The 21,345-nt window shown below is 49.4% G+C and overlaps 1 protein-coding gene across 12 annotated transcripts in view; it reads right to left on the minus strand.

Moving 5' to 3' along the window:
* The window catches only part of snx14 (sorting nexin 14), a 148,589-nt gene that overhangs the window by 123,344 nt on the left and 3,900 nt on the right, over positions 1–21,345 (minus strand). For 7 of the 12 annotated variants that reach the window (XM_041212417.1, XM_041212460.1, XM_041212446.1 and 4 more), the window contains exons 2-4: positions 15,031–15,151; positions 8,963–9,039; positions 142–220 (exon numbers count right to left, since the gene is read on the minus strand). In XM_041212417.1, coding sequence (XP_041068351.1) covers positions 142–220; positions 8,963–9,039; positions 15,031–15,151 — 277 coding nt within the window. Of the gene's footprint in view, positions 1–141; positions 221–8,962; positions 9,040–15,030; positions 15,152–21,345 lie in introns of those variants that run through there. The other 5 variants (XM_041212468.1, XM_041212452.1, XM_041212410.1 and 2 more) reach the window with 3 other exon arrangements.

The raw sequence follows: 21,345 nt of genomic DNA on the forward strand, positions 1-21,345 counted from the left end.
GCAAAGGAAACATTAATGCCGAGTCACTAACGAAGGGAACAGGGCTACTGGATTTTCATTAGAAATTATCTAAGATGTCCAAATTGTTTCAAATGAACACAACATGTGACTCCTGCATAAAGAATTGATAGGCGAACTTACTTCAGACAGAGATGCATCCACCTTTGAACTAATTGTCAAACCCAGCCACGGTTGATAGTTTTCCAATAGTAGTGTGGCCCTGACAACAGATAACATACATGTTATAAAACAGCATCTTACCCATAAACAATCTGCGTAGCTTTTTACTTGAAGGGAGGTGCAAGTGAGGATTTTTCGCTAAACATTATGAACCATAATATCCAACTAACGTCAGAAAGAGATGGCCTGCAGTAATTAGATGAAATAAATACATACTTACCTGTGCTTGAAAATTACACTGGCACTTCCAATCACCAGAGCTGCTTGGGGCCTGCATCGAAAGACTCCTCGCAGGCAAAGTGGAGCTCCATCAGACTCGAGGAGGCCACGGGGGCTCGGAGATCAGGGATAGGGGATTGGGGGTTTCAGGGGTGTCCCGTGTGGGTCGGTCTTGGTGTTTACAATAATTAGCCAGAAGTTAGAAGCGGTTTTAATTCTTCTAACTTTTTCTGGGTAACTGTTGGTGTAACCCTGGCAGAACTATCCGAAGTTTGTGATTTAAATCGCATTTTTGGATGGTTCCCAGAGCAGGGCAATTGTCCAGAGGAAGTTTGCACTTCTGGGCAATTGCTGTGCAAACCCTTACCTGGGAATTTCCGAGGGATCCCTCAGCTCATTTTTGGGATACCACCTACCCCACACCACAGCCCCCCCCCTCCCCCACCATATCCAACGCTGGGGAGCTTGGAAGTTATGGTTCTAGCTGTGTTCCTGAAAAGTACAGCTTTAAATGAAACATTAAACAACTCAGATTTTCCCATTACAACCAATGTAAAAGATGTAGTTAGGTCTACAGCAGAAAAAGGCATTGCACCCTGTAAGCTGAAATACTGTACATTCCTAAATTCTAACATTTGTAAATCAAATAATTTAAAAATAAAATAAATTTTAATATCTAAAAAATGCTAACTTTCTATTCACCTCTCGCTCACCGACTTTCCCACTCACTACTTCATTGCCTTGAGCGAGGGCTCGGGAGAGGGGCGGCAAGAGGGAGGAAACAAACGAGGGAGTGGAGGCGGGCTCAGCAAGCAGGAGGGGCCACTCCAAAGTAGCACTGATTGGGTCACATGATGCTAGATCAGCCCCAGTGCAAAATGGCACTAAAACAGAAATTCCAAAGCTAAGTATGCATACTGGCCTCATTATATCCACGACATTAAAGCAGAACGAGTTAAAATGGGGGCTCACTGGACTGAAAAGTGTAGAGGAGCAGAAGGACCTTGAAGTACAAGTCCACAAATCCCTAAAGGTCACAAAGATAGATAAAGTGGCTAAGGAGGGATACAGGATATTAGCCTTTGAAATCATGTGAATTTGAAGCCATGGAGATCTACTGCCTGCAGGACTTCCCCAGGGCTGGATACTTCGATGTGACCTTCAAAAATGTTGTTGCCTGCATCACATTCCTGAAGATGTTCGAGGAGAAGAGAGGCCAGCCGCAGATGAGGATCCTGACGGTGGAGCCACTCTTTGCTCTGCCGTTGCAACGGGACCGTGTGGTGACTGTGCACCTCTACAACCCCCATGTCCCTATCACTGATGTGCTCACCTTCCTTGCCAGGTACGTCGACAAAGTTGGCAACTGCGCCAAGGTTAAAGACGTCTTCAGGGTTTGGGCCAGCAAACACCAGGTCAAGAACACGCTCAAGGAAGATGGTCAGGGAGCCATCCTCCACCCTCCTTCCAGCTTCGCTATCGGTGGGAGCCGTGCTACCTTGTCTACGCTGGGCAGCCCAAACTTTGTCGCTCATGCGGCAAATCTGATCTTGTGGCGACCAATTACAGAGCCGCCCTCTGCAAGAATTGCAAGCAGGAAGGGCACCAGACAAAGGACTGCAAACAGACTAAGTGCTGCGATCTGTGTGGCAAGGCAGGCCACCCCTACAAGATCTGCCCCAAACACTGCTTCACTAATGCACAGGCGGCTAAAGTCAATGAGAGGGAAGCAGGTGAAACGCTTAGTGTCACCACTTGCAAGGACACTTGCAACCCTCCAACCACCAAGGCCTCCAGCGAGCACAATGGGACAAAGGAGGACACAGAGAGAGACAAGATGAAGGAAAAGATTGAGGCAGCAGACAGCCAAACAACTTCACTGCCCCCTGAACCTCCCACTCCTCAGCAGAGTGAATCAATGGAGGAACCACCAGCAGAAAATCATCAGGGGGAATGGCAGCTGGTGAAGAGGGCCAAAAAGAAGGGGCAAAGAAGGGGCTAAGAAGGGACCAAGCCACGTCCCAGACGAGTGGCAAGAGACGTTTCCGATCCGACACGGATGGCAAGGGCTGCTGCTCTTCGGATGAAAGGACAAGGACGGCACCAACAGAAGGAGCGGCAAAGATGAAGGATGAAACACCTGAGCTTCAGAACATTGGAGGCAATGAAGAGACCAGCACACCCCAACTTTGCCCACAACTTGAAGAGACCAGCGCACCCCAGCCCTAGGAATCTGGGAGCAGTGATGCGCTCAGCGCACCCCAGCTCCAGGAAGCCGGGAGCAGCAACACCCCAGAGAGGGAGTGGATCTAAAAGACTTCACCAACGGAGAACAATTCAAACCTCACTCCTTGCACGAAGCCCCAGATGCCACCTGAGCAGAACATCTCAAATGGGGTGGTTCAGGACAGTTTCCTCAGCCCATTCGAAGTGAGACAAATTTGTGAACACTATGGGTATGCAAGAGCAGACCAAAGGTCTGGAACTCTCAAAGACAACAGGTTTGGTAAGTGACAAAATGCTTTAAGAATAGGGATAAAGATTGTATCCATAAACGTGCGCAGCATTAAATCTACTACGCAATGTGCCACGACCTTGGATTACCTTGCCAAGGTCAAAGCTGACCTGTTGTTTCTGCAGGAGTGTGCAATACCAGACCTCAGCTCCTCCAGGCAATGGTCACAATACTGGTCCCATGGGCCATCGATCTGGTCGGGAGGAGACAACTCACATTCCTCCAGCCTGGGTATTCTGCTGCGGGGAGGCAACTTCACCGTCTCAGAGGTGGTGGGCGAGCACCTCCTCGTAGCAGATGTAATGTACAAGAATGCTCCACTCCGGTTAATAAATGTGCTTGCCCCGGCACAAAGGGCGAGCGGCTGGCGGTCTTTCAGCAGCTCCCACTGCTGCTGGCAACCTCCAGGCTGGTCATTCTGGGCGCTGACTTCAACTGCATCATCGATGCAGCTGGATGATCCAGCAGGGCTGACAGCAGATTGGACGCCCCATCCAGATCCCTGATGGAAACAGTAAAGGATGCCAAGCTGCACGGTGTCTTCAGCAACCCTGCAGATGGAGCGCAGCGTAGATACACCTGGTCGCGGCCAGATGTGCAACTGCTGACCCCAGAGAACATTGAGGAACTCGAGGGATTTCAAAAGGTTGGAGAACCATGAAACCCCTCTGAGTCCCTGACACACAGGTGGGAAGCAATCAAGGGAAACATCAGGATGTTTTTCATCCTCAAAAGCAGCCAGAAAGCTAGAAAGGAACTGGGGGAAATGTCCTGACTCCAGAAAAACCTGCAGAACCTGCTCCTGCTGCAGTCGAAGGGGGTCATTGTCAAGGAGGAACTCCAAGAGGCAAAGAGCCAGCAAGCCTCGCTCTTTGCCTCGGAGGCCTACAAGGTCTTCCGTTCCAGAGTCCACTCCATGGAGCAGGATGAGACATGCTCATGTTTCTTCTTCCAAAAGGTACACAGAGAGAGCTCTGTGATCAGCAGCCTGAAGGAAGAAGACGGCTCAGTAAAGCCATCGCCGTCTGACATTTTGAGGGTCAGCAAATCCTTTTCTGCTGGATTGTATGACGTGAAGCCCACAGACAGCACGGCCTCCCAGCCCTTCCTGTCCTCTATCATGGAGGTCTTAAGACAACAGTACACGGGAGAGCCTGGAGAAACCACTAACTCCTGACGAACAGACTATGGCCCTCGAGTCCTTCAAGAAGAGTAAGATCCCAGAAGCGACGACTTACCGGCTGAGTTGTATTCGGGTCTGTGGGACTGGATCGGCCCAGACCTGCTAGAAGTGTACAAGGGTATGCTTCTGGCCTGCAGCACATCAGGATTCTTGAGGAAAGGCATCATCACCCTCATCTACAAGCGGAAGGGGAAAGGGAGGAAATTAGAAATTGGCAGCCCATTTGCTGAATGTGGACTCTAAGATTCTGTCCAAGGTCATCGCCAATCGGGCCAAGTCTGCTCTGGAGTTGATCAACCCTGACCAGGCCTGCGCAGTGCCCATCAGGAAGATCTCCGACAGCCTTACGCTACTCAGGGATACGATTGCCTAGGTACAGGACAGGGGTGTGGACACCTGCCTCATCAGCCTGAGCCAGGAGAAGGCCTTTGACAGAATATCGCACACCTACATGGTGGATGCACTCTCCAAAATGGGGTTTGGGGAGGGAATTCGCAACTAGATCCAACTGCTCTACACTAACATCAGTAGCACAGTTTCAAATCGATGGGTGGGATTCAGATAGCTTTCCAATTAAATCTGGAGTCAGGCAGAGCTGCCCTCTCTTCCATCCTATTTGTGTGCTGCATAGAACCCTTTGCTGAGTCCATCAGCAAGGATCCAGGCATAAGAGGAGTGATGATCCCAGGCAGTGGAGGCACTCAGGTCAAAGCCTCCCTGTACATGGATGATGTCACCATCTTCTGCTCGGATCCACTGTCGGTGTGCAGACTGACCAACATCTGCGGCCAGTTCGAACTAGCCTCAGGAGCCAAGGTAAAAAGTGGCAAGTGCAAGGCCATGTTCTTTAGGAACTGGGCTGACCGATCCTTTGTCCCCTTCACCGTCAGGTCAGACAGCCTGTAGATGCTGGGGATATGGTTTGGAGGGACCGGGGCATGCGTTAGAAACTGGAAGGAGCGAGTGTCTATAGTGGAAAGGAAACTGGGCATGTGGGAGCAAAGCTCCCTCTCCATTGCAGGTAAGAACCTGGTCATCAGATGTGAGGCACTCTCGGTGTTGCTGTACATGGCGCAGGTCTGGCCCATTCCTCACTCCTGCTTGATGGCAATCACCCAAGCCATCTTTCGCTTTATCCGCAGGTCAAAAATGGGTCGTGTTCGCAGGCATGCAATGTACAAGCCTCTAGATAAAGGGGGAAAAAATGTGACCTTTATGTGCGGCTGCATCAAGCTATGCATAGATCCTCCGAGGCAAACGATAAGTGTCAGTACGTGCTGAGGTTCTACCTGCCCTCGAAGGATGTTGCGAAGGATGGGTCTGGCCACGCTGCCGCAGAACGCTCCAAGTAGTTGGACCATGCCATACCACCTGTCTCTCATGGAAAAATTTATGCAGAGAAACACCTTTGACCACAAGTCAATCAGGCAGTGGTCAGTATATAACGTCCTAAAGGCTCAGCAGGAAAAGGAGATGGTGGATCCTGTCGGATGGTTCCCCAAACAGACTGTTAAAGTCATTTGGCAGAATGCCTCATTGCCAGAACTTTCCAACAAGCACCAAGATATAGCTTGGCTGGTGATGAGAAAGGCCCTCCCCATACGCCAGGAGTGTCTCCCCCTCTGCAATTTGCCCTCAAGGTGGCTGTGGTGGGGAAGAGACCCTTGTTCACCTCCTTGTGGAATGTGCCTTTACAAAGAAGATCTGGAGAGATTGCAGTGGTTTTTGTCAAGGTTCATCCCGCACAGTGCCGTAACACAGGACTTAGTTTAATAATCTGCCTTCCTGTTTTGCTACCAAAATGGATAACCTCACATTAATCCACATTATACCGCATCTGCCATGCATTTGCCCACTCACTCAGCTTGTCCAAATCACACTGAAGCATCTCTGCATCCTCCTCACAGCTCACCCTCCGACCCAATTTTGTGTCATCTGCAAATTTGGAAGTATTACATTTAATTCCCTCATCTAAATCATTAATATATATTGTGAATAACTGGGGTCCCAGCAATGATCCCTGCGGTACCCCACGGGTCACTGCCTGCCATGCAGAAAAAGACCGGTTTAATCCTACTCTTTGTTTCCTGTCTGCCAATCAGTTTTCTATCCATCTTAATGGATAGAAATTCATTGATTGTATTGAAGCACCTCGTGATCCACGTGTAAAAATTGAATCTGATTGCACTTTGTGATAGCCATTTAGAAATGTTTTGTAATGTTCTTTCAAATATTTTATGAAAAAAAGTATATTTTTCCAAAAAAAATACAGGATATTAGCCAAGGCATAGATTAGAAGAGCAGGGAGGTTATGCTAGAACTGTACTAAACCCTAATTAGGCCAGAGTTAGTTCTGATCACAGCCTTACAGGAATAAGTGATCATCCTAGAGATGGTACAGGAGAGCTATTCGAGAACAGTTTGATGACCTCTGATGAAGCAGTACAGTAAGGAGAATTTGTAATTTCCTTAAAAACAATTGCAGATTCCAGACATTTTAAGAACTTTTGAAATTAACTTTTAAAAGTTTGCATCAATTATAAAGGGATCAGTTGCAATTTTCCTGGATATAAAATACTGGTCCATGTGGCCTGACAACCTTTGACCTGTAAGTAGTACCAACAGGAAGCTAGGAAAGAAGCTGTGTGGCTGGCAGGCACTAAGAAGAGCTACAAGCAGAGAAGCTGGAAGTGAAGGCGATCTGTGCAGATTTGGACTCAAATAGAAAGCAGAGACAGAAAGAGGAACACAAAGAATTCTTCTGAGGAAAATAAGCAAGTCACTCTCAAGGGGAGGTCATTTTTTTCTGTTTGGCAGGAAAGGAGACAGGAGCTCTCGAAAGTATTGTGCAAGTTGGCTAAGAAAGTCTAAAACCTGGAAATCTGTGTGAACAGCTTAGAGACACTGAAGATATGGGTGTTTTCCCAGGAGTGTTCAAACCGTGAACCGGCATGTTATCAATTGGTCGGTTGAAAAGGAACTCTGGAAAGCTACACCATCAGGATAGTCGTGATGCAAGGGGGGGTTGGTAGAAGTGAGCCTTGCTGATGATAATCATACCTGTGAAACTCAAAGGTGAAAGCTATCATCATTTGGGACTCCTGACTTACCCTGCATGAATATAGTACAACAGCATATTGTGGAATTGTGCAGCAATGTAGTGGCACATGTCTGCAGGTGGTTGTTTAGGGCATTTTCACTATTTAAAGCGAAATTTAGTTATTTAGTTGAAGTGTCATTTGCCTATTAATTTTTGTTTAACTTGCGGTGGCTCAGATTTGTGTTGAAGTAAAAGCTACAAAAAGTGAAATCTTGTTGGAAATCCTCTCATTTGGGGGGGATCATTAGGTAAATTTGGTTATTTTGGTTTACAGTTCCCCACAGGGATTGTAACACTGTATAAAACACTTAGCCCCTAGCTTGTTCTGGCCACTGAGTTACAGAAATATGTGATTATACTAGAAAAAGTACAGAGGAGACTGAAAAATTTTAGTTATGATGAAAGATTGGATAGATTGTGGTTGTTTTCTTTGGAACAGAGGAAATTTGGGGAGGTTTAATTAAGGTGTATAAAATTATGAGCAGCAGGATAGCATGGTTAGGAGGGGCATATTTGACATCATCAACCAAGGTGCATCAATTTAAAATAACTGGATAAAGCACTAGAGGGAAGTTGAGAAGAATTGTTTCCTCCAGAGGGCCTTGGGGTCTCTCTGCCTGAAAGTGTGATAGAGGCAGAAACCCTCACTGTATTTAAACAAAATACTCAGATACATATTTGAAATGCCGTAACCTAGGACAACGGGCCAAGAGCTGGAAAGTGAGATTAAATTAGATCACTCTTCGGGCAATACAGACACGATGGGTCAAACGGCTTCCTTCTGAGATAAATTTCTATGATTCTATGACACCTACTCTACAATGAACTAGAGACCCAACTCATTAAAATTATTCTTGTTCTCGCAGCTGCAAGTTACTGAATTGTATTTATCTTCATAAACTGAAATAATTTATGAAAGCAATATACGCATTCTCACCTTAATCTGTCTTCATTCCATCTCATTATAATTACTCTTTGCAGACTTAGTATAAGCTGCAAGATACATGGTTTGTAGTAAAACAGAAAACAAGCAGAGCAAATAATGTTTACAACTTTCAGTAGATACACCTACTGGGTGAGTTTTACAGTTAACAGTTTCCTGATAAATATGTTGTATGACATAATCAGTAGCGCACAGTAACGCTGCATCAAACTGGTTCAGTTCTTTACTTAATATAAGAGATGCAGCAATTGATGTACAAATAAATAGGATAAACAGCTTACTTCTTCATCTCAACGTTTCACTACAAGATGCCAAACATGTTCTAAACATAGTAATACCTTCCATAATATGAATTCGCATTCCACTCCACATGAATTTCTATTACCGAAACAGGAAATTTACCCAACCAATGAAAATATGACTGATTCACTTAAAAAAAAATCCAGGGATTATGGAGAAAGAGCAGGGGAGTGGGGCCACTTGGATAAACTTGCACAGGTGTAAATGGCCTCCTTTTGAGCTGTATGATTTTATGTTCCTCCTAACAAAACTATTAAACCTTCCAGGTATTTTGAAGGCAGAATGTATCTTTGCATGACTAATGAAGATACAGAAAGTTTATGCAAATGCACCATCACTCCCCTTCCCCTATACCAATGGATTGCTATAATATGGACAAATCAACACACAGGCATGTACATAGTTTCAACATGTACACATTGGCCTTAAATGATCAACTTCAAATGATCTCAAAGCATTTTAGCACTCTATCCAGTTATGTTTTTCCTCAGATATAGTCCTCTTCTGTACTGACGAACTTACTTATGTCTTTTACATTTGACTTTCCCACAGACAGCACAGCTATGACCTTGGGGAAACAGTTCTTGCTGTTCCAGCTGCTGTTAATAAGAAAAGTAAAATTAGCAGTGCACTTTGAGTTTGAGACAGGTCATAAGCATCACATACATGTACAGCATCTGCCTTGATGGATGAGTATTAAAGTGCAACTGGAGACAAAGAACTATGACAAATTTAGTTCATTAGCACCTCACACTATCTTGTTTTAGCAATGTTACATTTACAGATTCCCTCACAGAAAAGATCTTATTTGAAACCTGAGAAGAAATAGCTTCAGAAGATGCTCTCAGTAAAGAATTAGATGGTATTTCAATTGGGAGGGTGATGGTGCAGTGGGGAAGAGACGGCGTGGTGAAACGGGATAGGTACGGGGTATCACCTCCAGCACCTGGGTACATATCCAGTACAGACCGATGGAATCAAAGTTTCCAATCAAAGCTAGATGCAAGAAGCCATGGATTAATAAGGATTGGCAGCCTTAACCCAGTTCAGCACCAACTGGTAATGCCACTCAGAAAATGGCATAAAATAGAAAAATATCAGACTGCTGCAGCGGGGAATCATATGAAGTTGGAGTAAAGCAAAATGCTTGAACAGAGGGACTTCAGCATACTTGATGCTGACAAAGGGTGCCTGAAAAGAAACGTGCACCATTGCACAGCATCAGTATCCCTCAATAAATAAGCGCAAAATTGAAATGGAAAAGAAATACATTTCTGGCTCCACAAATAATGACCATGGAACCCTTCCCAATTATTTTTTAAGTTATATTCCCTTCTGATGAGTAAGAGCCTGCCATCACATGGCTGAGTGTCACTCAATAGTGACTTCTCTTAATGGGACTCCAATACACCTCCAGCTTTACCTCAACATGGTGTTCCCATTTTCTTCCCCCACCATCTCCTGAAGGTAATGATTCTTGTTGTACAATCACTGTCCTTTCAATTCCAAGGTAAATGGTCATTCTTAATCTGTCCCCAGTATTCGGGAGAAATGTCAATTTGACGAAGATACTAAAGGATAGACAGTGCCCAGGTTATCAATCAGTGCCTTCAAAAGGGACAAGTTGAAAAATCAAGAGCAGGGAGCTCTGCAAATGGTATTTTCTGGGACAGGTGAATAAAGATGCTCAATAACAAGTGAACATCTGCCCTGTGTGAGGATACCAGTATAGGCACAGTATACTTCTAGGTTTTGTGAACTTTACAGTAAAAGATCGAGAAATACTTTGCAAGTGAACACTAGGAAACAATACAACTCAGAATTATAGAATAGTACAGCATGAAGGAAGGCCATTTGGCACACTGCGTCGCTGCTGGCTCTTTCAAAGAGCAATCCAGTAGGTCGCACTCCCCCAACTTTTTCCCCATATCTCTGCAATCTATTCTCCTTCATGTTTTTATCCAATTCAATCTAGAATGCTGCTATTGAATCTGTATACACCATCCTATCAGGCAGTGTATTCCAAGTCTTAATTGCTCATTGAATAAAAGCGTTTTCCCACATGTTGCCTGCTTTTACTTAAACCAATCACCTGGCAAATTCATGCATATTCCAGTTGTAAAGTTCTTCATCTAGCAAGATGATGCTGCTAACTGCCCATCTTTTTAAATTCAGAAGCTCAAGCCTGTGTGACTTATGTCAATTAACCACTTTATTGAAGGAAAGTTACACAAGTGACGTCAAGTATATCAGTGCACCAATAAAGGCCTTTCATATAATTAAAGGAATGTTAACTCCTTATCAGGCTGCATTCCCTTTACATGTATATAAAATTAAGCAGCTTTGTCCAGTGATTACATTTTCGTTCCAAATCTAATTTATTTACACTGGTCCCCAAATTCTGGTTCCTACATCAGAACCATTGCTGCACCAAAATAATGATCAGAATTTTGAATCCATTTTATTGTTGGAATTGCAGAATCCAATGTATCCACCTGCAGGCAAATTACAAACTTAACACAACTGAGAAAAGCTTTGTATCGAGGCCAAGTTGTTTAATATATGAAAGCAAATCAAGCCTACAAAGTTTTTTTTTAAATCTCATTTTCATACTGCTCAAGGCATTTGTGCAATTGGAAAGATAGATTTGTTATCCTTTTACCTTCATTTAGCAATTTGAGAGCTCACCAAATCTACAGCCAGTATGCCATGTTCCAAAGGCAATCTGATGGCCAATTTGAAGCTATGGAGATGAGCAGCACTACTAAAAGAGTTCAGAGTTTTCTCTATAAAGGACCAATGCAAGGCCAAATTCTAATGAATTGCTCAGAACTAAAGACCAACAAGAATAAATTGTAATTCTATTCTTGAACTACAAACTACATGGGAAATTGTGGTACACTGCGTACCAATAACATAGAAGGGGCAGGTATTGAGGTCCTGTGGTCAGGTTTGCAGAAGCTGTGGAGGAAGTTAAAAAGCAGAGCCTCAAAGAGAGTAATCTCTGGATTACTCCAGTGCTAGTGAGAGTAGAATTAGGAAGATAAGGAGGGTCAATGCGTGGCTTGAAGCATGGTGAAGGGTGTGAGCTTCAGATTCTTGGGGCATCAGGACCAGTTCTGGGACAGGAAAGATCTATTGAAAAGGGATGGGCTGCATCTCAAGACTGGGAACAATGCCTTCGCAGGGAGGTTCATTAGTTGGGTTGGGGAGGGTCTAAACTAAATTTAACCAAAACTAACCAGCATATAGAAAAGAGGAATAAAGTAGAGTGTGCGTTGGCTGGTACTAGGGAAGGAAGTAGTACCATATCAAATAGGACACACTGAAGGGACTAGAAAGAATATAGGACAGGTTTAGAATGCATGCATGTAAAAATACAAACCATGGTGAATAAAGTTAATGAGCCACAAGCTCAAACAGCCATGTGAGAATACAATGTGGTGGCAATAAGGGAAATGTGGCTTAAAAATGGTGAGGACTGAATGCTTAATATTCAGGGGCAAAGAGAGAAGGAAAAAGGGAAGTGGGATGACAGTACTGATGGAATTGTGATGTCAGAAAGAGAGGAAGTTAACGGATAGTATCCATTTGGTTTGACTCGAGAAGTAAAAAGCGGACGATCTTGCTACTGGGAGTATTCTACAGGTATCCAAAATAGTGACATGGAACAGGAGCAAATCAGCATGGAAATCACAGATGTGCAAGAACTTTGAGTGGTAATATTAGGGAACTTTAAATACCCAGATATTGGGATAATGTTAGACCAAAGGGAAATGAGGGGAAGGAATTTCTGAAATGTGTTCAGGAGAACTTCCTTAACCAGCATGTTCTCAGTCCAATTAGGAAAGAAACACTGCTGCATCTGGTACTGGGGAATGAGATGGGTTGAGTATCTACAGGGGAACATTTGGGTAAGAGTAATCATCATATCATAAGGTTTAATAGATAAGAGCACGAAACGATCTGAAACGGAACTTCTAAATTAAAAGAGGGTTAAGTTCAATGGGATGAGAAAGATATAGCCAGGATGAAATGGAGCAAAAGACTGACAGGAAAAACAGTAACAGAACAGTGATCTTTAAGGACGAGATGTTTCAGGCACAAGCGAGGTACATTCCAACAAGGGCAAAAGGTAGGGGAACCAAAGCCAGGGCTCCTTGGATGATGACGGAGATAGAGAAAATGAAGAAACAAAAAAAAGCGTATGGTAATGTCAGGTGAATAATTCAAGTGAGAACCAGGCCAAATACAATAAGCTGAAAGGGAAGTGTACAATGAAATCAGACTGGCAAAGAAAGAATATGGGAAAATAATGGCAGTTAACAATTAAGGGAATCAAAAAATCTTCTACATGGGTAGTTAGAAATGGAGCGGGACCATTAGGGGCAAATAAGGTGATAGATGCTTAGAGATGCATGACAAGGCTAGAACACTTAATGAGTACTTTGTATCAGTGTTTACTAAGGAAGAGAATATTAATAAAATACCAGTAGAAGGAGAAATAGGTAAAGATAATGAACGGGGTGAAAATTGATACACAGGATGTACTGGAAAGGCTGGCTATGTTTTGAGTGGCAAGTCTTCTGGTCCAGATGGCTTGCCTCCCAGGAAGTGGCACTGGAGTTAGCAAAAAGGCTTGCCATAATCTTCCAATCTTGCCTAGAAATGGGAGAAGTGCTCAAAGATTGGAGAGTAGCAAATGTGCCACTCTTGTTTAAGAAAGGATGCAAGGTCATTGCTAGTAACTACAGGCCAGTCAATTTAACATCAGTGGTGGTAAGATTATAGGAACAATAATCAACAGGCGCTTGGAGAGATTTGGTTATTCAGCATGGATTTGGTGGGCCAAATGGCCTCCCTTCTGTGCTGTAATGAATGACTATCAAAGTAACACTGGGAAATGTAGTATGGCAACTATATTTCGCATCACACTGGAAGCAACTGGAAATGAACTAATAACTATATTCTAAAGCACACTGACACTGGGAAATGATATGCTAACTATATTACCTATTACACTGACACCAACTAGGTAATGATATGATATTAAGGTTAGCCAGAATGGATTTGTAAAAGGCAGATCATGCTTGACTAACTTAATTGAATTTTTTGAAGAAACACAGAGAAAGCAGAGGAAAATGCAATAGACGTTGAATAAATGGAGCTGTGGCAAACAGTGAGGATGATACAAATTGACTGCAACAAGGCATAGATAGGCTAGCAGAATAGGCCGATGTGGCAGGCGGAATTTAGCCCAGAGAAGTTTGATGTGATGCATTTTGGCAGAAGCAATAGTGAGAAGTGATAGACTTAATGGCAGTTTCCAAGAGTGTGCAGGAACACGGGGACCTTATAGTCCATGTGCACAGATTCTTGAAGGTGACAGGACATACAGAGAGGGTAGCTAGCAAACCATATGAGATCTTGGGCTTACAAATAGAGATATTGAGTACAAAAGCAGGAAAGTTATGCTCAATCTATAAAAAGTTCTGGTTAGGGCACAACAAGAGTAACGTGTCCAGTTCTGGTCATCATACTTTAGGATGGATGTAAGGGTCCTTGAAAGGATGCAGAGGAGATTTACCAGAATGGTTCCAGGGATGGGGGATTTTAGATAGGTTACAAGGACAGGTTGAGAAACTAGGGTTGTTCGCCTTGGAGCACAAGACATTGAGGGGAGGTTTCTCAGAGGTGCACAGGATTATAACAAGTTTAAATAGAATAGACAAAAAAAAAGCTCTTCCCATTAGCTGATGGCTCAAGGGCAAGGAGACACAGACTTAAGGATTTGGGCAAATGATGTGGGGAATGTAAACCTTTTTACACACCAAGTGGCAATGATCTGGAACAATCTGCCTATAAGAGTGGTAAAAGTGGAGATGCTTAATGATTTCAAAAAAACTGGAAGGGCAAATTCAGGAAAATAAACTTGCAGGGATATGGAGACAAACAAAGCAATGGGGCTGATGGACTGCTGTACAGAGAGCTGGCCTGGATTTGGTGGGCCGAATGGCCTCCCTTCTGTGCTGTAATGACAATGACTATCAAAGTAACACTGGGAAAAGTAGTACGGCAACTATACTTTGCATCACACTGGAAGCAACTGGAAATGAACTAGTAACTATATTCTAAAGCACACTGACACTGGGAAATGATATGCTAACTATATTACCTATTACACTGACACCAACTAAATAATGATATGATAACTATATTACATATTGCACTGATGCTATGTGCATCATTTAGACTTCTTTAATAATAATACAGCATTGGCATTGTAATGATGTAATGACTGATATCGGGCTAATTGGGAAATGATATGCTAACTATATTGTATTATATTAAACACACTGATACTAACCAGGGAATTATGATATGGTATTATATATAACAGTGGCATCAAGACATATAATAACTATATGATATATTGCATAGATGCTGGGAAATGTAATGACTATATTATGCATTACTCATAACAAAAAAGAAATGGTGAATTATGTATTTACCAACATTACCTAGAAAATGATAGCAAGGTTAAATAAATTTTCCTTATAAAAATGGGAAATACACAGTTTCAGGTTTACCTTTGGTTTCCGCTCAATAGTGAAGAGAATACTGGGCAGAAGCGAGTCAGGTCCAAGTGAACAGTAGAAAGTGATAACTCCAGCAAGGAATGACCAAAACATCAGAAGAATGTGAAGATACCTTTAGGTAAAACAGTGTGAAATCGTAGTAATCATTCCAGTTGCTTTCATTCTTTGCAACATCAACGTCTTAAGTAGTAGTCATATATATATATATATATATATATATATAAAAACAAACCTAATAGTGACCAAATTAAAATAAAATTTGTGTTTAGCCTCTGCTCTAAACAAAAGCACAAACACTCTCAGTACTAACCGCAACCCCCCAACAATTCAATGTCTCAAAAACACACTAAAAAACATTGAAACATAGAAAATAGGAGGAGAAATAGGCCATTTGGCCCTTTGAGCCAACTCCGCCATTCATCATGATCATGGCTGATCATCCAACTCAATAGCCTGCTTTCGCTTTCTCCTCATATCCTTTGATCCCTTTTGCCCCAAGAGCTATATCTAACTCTTTTTTGAAAACATACAATGTTTTGGCCTCAACTACTTTCTGTGGCAGTGAATTCCACAGGCTCACCACTCTGGGTGAAGAAATATCTCCTCATCTCAGTCCTAAATGGCCTACCCCGTACACTTGGGTGAACTGCTATGTCGTGGTTATTCTACAGAAGTCTATGTAAAACAGGTTTTCAAACTGGTACAATATTTCTAAATCACAACTTTGTATCTGTTGTTGTACACTCAAAAAACAGTTTTCTGCAGTTACAGCACAGTTTTCATAAGTTAGAACTGGGGGAGCCCCTAAAAGGTGTTAATATCAGGATTGTAACCACAGGTGCCCACATAAAGAAAGATTGAAAACCACCAGTTTAATAAGGTGCCAAGTTCCTCACTTTGTTAGTATGAACATCCTTGCACATGAAGTCGCAAGTGGTTAGGATTTGGAATACACTGCCTGATCAGGAAGTGGAAAGTTCAACAGTAGTCTTCAAAGGGAAATTGGAGAAAAAAAATTACAAGGACACGGGGTGGTGCTATTCTTCCAAACAGCTGATATAGACTCAATGAACCAACTGACCTCTTTCTGTGCTGCACAAGCCTATAATTCTATGATTCAAAACTTACCATTGCCTCTTCAATCATAAAACAAAAATGGTGGCCCAACTGGCTATCAGAACGTGTTTCAGTTTTAAAAATTTCACTGGGGTTTTGCATCAGTTGCAGTTACACCTCAGTCAATGCCAAATCTCTCTTGCTTTGCCACCACCTCTACTAGATTTTTGATAGGCAATTGGTAAGTACTCCTTTGCGTCATAATGGTTAATTGTTTTTAAAAATTTAAGTATGATCACAATTGGGTGTACAGTGAGCAGTTAAAAGAATCAAATACAGCAGAGATCCATTTGGACACAATGAAATACAAATAAAAGAACTGAAAATATGAAACTTCTTCCCCCTCCGCCACCGCCTCATCCCCACCCCACTTCCCCTCTCCTCTGCCCTCCCCCAACCCCTCCTAACCCCCTCCCCCTTCTTCCTCCCCCTTCCATTCCCCTCTCCCCCTCCTCTTCCCCATATCCCCCCTCCCTCTCCCCACCCTTTTCCCCCACTGCGCCCCCCTCTCCTTCACCCCTTACAACCCTCCCCCTCCCACCCCCCCCACCCCCTCCCCTCATCTCCGCCTATCCCCCCTCCCCCCATCTCCCTCCACTACCCTCCCCTCCCTTCCCCCCTGCCCCCACCCTCCCCTCCCCATTTCCCCCCTGCCCCCACCCCTCCCCGTTTACCCCCTGCCCCCATCCCTCCCCAATTCCCCCCTGCTCCTCACCCCCTTTCCACCCTCCCGCCACCCCCTCCGCTCCTCACCACCTTTCCCACAACCCCCACCCCCGCCCCTCCTCTACCCCATCCCCCCTTTACCCTCTCCCCCTTTCCCCCTCCCCTCCTCTCCCCTTCCCCCTCCCCCTCCCTCACCCCTTTCCCCCCCTAGCCCTCCCCTCCTCTCCCCCTTTCCCCCTCCCCCCTCCTGCATTCCCCACCCCCCCTCCTGCTTTCCCCCTCCCCTTTCCCCACCCGGCCCCTCCCCTCTCCCCCTCCCATCTCCCCACACCCCCCCTCCTCTCCCCCTTTCCACCCTCACCCCCGCCCCCTCCCCTCCCACCACCCCCTCCCCTCCCACCACCCCCTCCCCTCCCACCACCAGCTCCCCTCCTCTCCCCCTTTCCCCTCACCCCCTCCACTCCTCCCCCTTTCCCCTCACGCCCTCCCCCCACCCCCATCCCCTCCCCTTTCCCCCACGCCCATCTCATCCCCTTTTCCCCCCACCCCCTCCCCTCCCCTTTTCCCGCCCAACCCTTCCCCTCCTCTCTGCCTTTCCCCCCACCCCTTCCCCTAATCTCCCCCTTTACCCTCACCCCCTCCCCTCCTTTCCCCTCACCCCCTCCATTCCCCCCACCCCCTCCACTCCCCTCCCCCGCCCCTCCTCTCCACACTTCACCTCCTCTCCCAATTCCTCCCCTCCACTCACCCTTTCCTTCCACCCCTCCTCTCCAACCTCCTCCTCCCCTCCCCACCCCCTCCCCTTTCCCACCTCCCCCCACTCCCTCCCCTCCTCTCCCCTTTCCACCCTCCCCCCACCCTTTCCCCGCTCCGTCTTTCCCCCCTCTCCCCACGCCCTCCCCTCCCTCATTCCCCCCTCACCGCGCCTCCTCCACTTCCCCCATCCCCTCCCCTCGCCTCCCCCACTTCCCCCACCCCCTCCCCTTCTCTCCACACCTCTCCACCCAATCTCCCTCCCCTCCCCACCCTTCCCCTCCCCCTTCTCCCACCCTTCCCCTCCCCCTTCTCCCTCCTCTCCCCCTTCTCCCTCCCCTCCCCCTTCTCCCTCCCCTCCCCTCCCCCCTCCCCTCCCCCTCCCCTCCTCCCCTCCCCTCCCCCTTCTCCCACCCCTCCCCTCCCCCTTCTCCCTCCCCTCCCCTCCCCCTTCTCCCTCCCCTCCCCCTTCTCCCTCCCCTCCCCCTTCTCCCTCCCCTCCCCCTTCTCCCTCCCCTCCCCTCCCCCTTCTCCCTCCCTCCCCTCCCCCTTCTCCCTCCCCTCCCCCTTCTCCCTCCCCTCCCCCTTCTCCCTCCCCTCCCCCTTCTCCCTCCCCTCCCCCTTCTCCCTCCCCTCCCCTCCCCTCCCCTCCCCCTTCTCCCTCCCCTCCCCTCCCCCTTCTCCCTCCCCTCCCCTCCCCCTTCTCCCTCCCCTCCCCTCCCCCTTCTCCCTCCCCTCCCCCTTCTCCCACCCCTCCCCCTTCTCCCACCCCTCCCCCTTCTCCCACCCCTCCCCTCCCCCTTCTCCCACCCCTCCCCTCCCCCTTCTCCCTCCCCTCCCCCTTCTCCCACCCCTCCCCTCCCCCTTCTCCCACCCCTCCCCTCCCCCTTCTCCCACCCCTCCCCTCCCCCTTCTCCCACCCCTCCCTCCCCCTTCTCCCACCCCTCCCCTCCCCCTTCTCCCACCCCTCCCCTCCCCCTTCTCCCACCCCTCCCCTCCCCCTTCTCCCTCCCCTCCTCTCCCCCTTCTCCCTCCCCTCCCCTCCTCTCCCCCTTCTCCCACCCCTCCCCTCCTCTCCCCCTTCTCCCACCCCTCCCCTCCTCTCCCCCTTCTCCCACCCCTCCCCTCCTCTCCCCCTTCTCCCACCCCTCCCCTCCTCTCCCCCTTCTCCCACCCCTCCCCTCCTCTCCCCCTTCTCCCACCCCTCCCCCTTCTCCCACCCCTCCCCCTTCTCCCATCCCTCCCCTCCCCCTTCTCCCATCCCTCCCCTCCCCCTTCTCCCATCCCTCCCCTCCCCCTTCTCCCACCCCTCCCCTCCCCCTTCTCCCACCCCTCCTCTCCCCCTTCTCCCACCCCTCCCTCCCCCTTCTCCCACCCCTCCTCTCCCCCTTCTCCCACCCCTCCTCTCCCCCTTCTCCCACCCCTCCTCTCCCCCTTCTCCCACCCCTCCTCTCCCCCTTCTCCCACCCCTCCTCTCCCCCTTCTCCCACCCCACCCCTCCCCCTTCTCCCACCCCACCCCTCCCCCTTCTCCCACCCCTCCCCTCCCCCTTCTCCCACCCCTCCCCTCCCCCTTCTCCCACCCCTCCCCTCCCCCTTCTCCCACCCCTCCCCTCCCCCTTCTCCCTCCCCTCCTCTCCTCTCCCCCTTCTCCCACCCCTCCCCTCCTCTCCCCCTTCTCCCACCCCTCCCCTCCTCTCCCCCTTCTCCCACCCCTCCCCTCCTCTCCCCCTTCTCCCACCCCTCCCCCTTCTCCCACCCCTCCCCCTTCTCCCATCCCTCCCCTCCCCCTTCTCCCATCCCTCCCCTCCCCCTTCTCCCATCCCTCCCCTCCCCCTTCTCCCACCCCTCCTCTCCCCCTTCTCCCACCCCTCCCCTCCCCCTTCTCCCACCCCTCCTCTCCCCCTTCTCCCACCGCTCCTCTCCCCCTTCTCCCACCCCTCCTCTCCCCCTTCTCCCACCCCTCCTCTCCCCCTTCTCCCACCCCTCCTCTCCCCCTTCTCCCACCCCTCCTCTCCCCCTTCTCCCACCCCACCCCTCCCCCTTCTCCCACCCCACCCCTCCCCCTTCTCCCACCCCTCCCCTCCCCCTTCTCCCACCCCTCCCCTCCCCCTTCTCCCACCCCTCCCCTCCCCCTTCTCCCTCCCCTCCTCTCCCCCTTCTCCCTCCCCTCCCCTCCTCTCCCCCTTCTCCCACCCCTCCCCTCCTCTCCCCCTTCTCCCACCCCTCCCCTCCTCTCCCCCTTCTCCCACCCCTCCCCCTTCTCCCATCCCTCCCCTCCCCCTTCTCCCACCCCTCCTCTCCCCCTTCTCCCACCCCTCCTCTCCCCCTTCTCCCACCCCTCCTCTCCCCCTTCTCCCACCCCTCCTCTCCCCCTTCTCCCACCCCTCCTCTCCCCCTTCTCCCACCCCTCCTCTCCCCCTTCTCCCACCCCACCCCTCCCCCTTCTCCCACCCCACCCCTCCCCCTTCTCCCACCCCACCCCTCCCCCTTCTCCCACCCCACCCCCTTCTCCCTCCCCTCCCCCTTCTCCCTCCCCTCCCCCTTCTCCCACCCCTCCTCTCCCCCTTCTCCCAACCCTCCTCTCCCCCTTCTCCCACCCCTCCTCTCCCCCTTCTCCCACCCCTCCCCCTTCTCCCACCCCTCCCCTCCCCCCTTCTCCCACCCCTCCCCTCCTCTCCCCCTTCTCCCATCCCTCCCCTCCTCTCCCCCTTCTCCCATCCCTCCCCTCCTCTCCCCCTTCTCCCATCCCTCCCCTCCTCTCCCCCTTCTCCCATCCCTCCCCTCCTCTCCCCCTTCTCCCATCCCTCCCCTCCTCTCCCCCTTCTCCCACCCCTCCCCTCCTCTCCCCCTTCTCCCACCCCTCCCCTCCTCTCCCCCTTCTCCCACCCCTCCTCTCCCCCTTCTCCCACCCCTCCTCTCCCCCCCCTCCTCTCCCCCTCCTCTCTCCCCTTCTCCCTCCCCCCCCTCTCCCCTTCTCCCTCCCCCCCATCTCCCCCCCTCCCCCTTCTCCCTCCCCCCCATCTCCCCCTCCTCCCCTTCCCCTCCCCCCCATCTCCCCCTCCTCCCCCTTCCCCTCCCCCCCATCTCCCCCTCCTCCCCTTCCCCTCCCCCCCATCTCCCCCTCCTCCCCTTCCCCTCCCCCCCATCTCCCCCTCCTCCCCTTCCCCTCCCCCCCATCTCCCCCTCCTCCCCTTCCCCTCCCCCCCATCTCCCCCTCCTCCCCTTCCCCTCCCCCCCATCTCCCCCTCCTCCCCTTCCCCTCCCCCCATCTCCCTCTCCTCCCCTTCCCCTCCCCCCATCTCCCCCTCCTCCCCCTTCCCCCCCTCCTCCCCTTCCCCTCCCCCCCATCTCCCCCTCCCCCCCCATCTCCCCCTCCCCCCCATCCCCTCCCCCCATCTCCCCCTCCTCCCCCTTCCCCTCCCCCCATCTCCCCCTCCTCCCCCTTCCCCTCCCCCCATCTCCCCCTCCTCCCCCTTCCCCCATCTCCCCCTTCCCCTCCCCCCATCTCCCCCTCCTCCCCTTTCCCCTCCCCCCATCTCCCCCTCCTCCCCCTTCCCCTCCCCCCATCTCCCCCTTCCCCTCCCCCCATCTCCCCCTTCCCCTCCCCCCATCTCCCCCTTCCCCTCCCCCCATCTCCCCCTCCCCCCATCTCCCCCATCTCCCCCTCCCCCCATCTCCCCCTCCTCCCCCTTCCCCTCCCCCCATCTCCCCCTCCTCCCCCTTCCCCTCCCCCCATCTCCCCCTCCTCCCCCTTCCCCTCCCCCCATCT

Source organism: Carcharodon carcharias, chromosome 2 (genome assembly GCF_017639515.1).
Source record: "Carcharodon carcharias isolate sCarCar2 chromosome 2, sCarCar2.pri, whole genome shotgun sequence".
In the NCBI taxonomy this organism is placed as follows: domain Eukaryota; kingdom Metazoa; phylum Chordata; class Chondrichthyes; order Lamniformes; family Lamnidae; genus Carcharodon; species Carcharodon carcharias.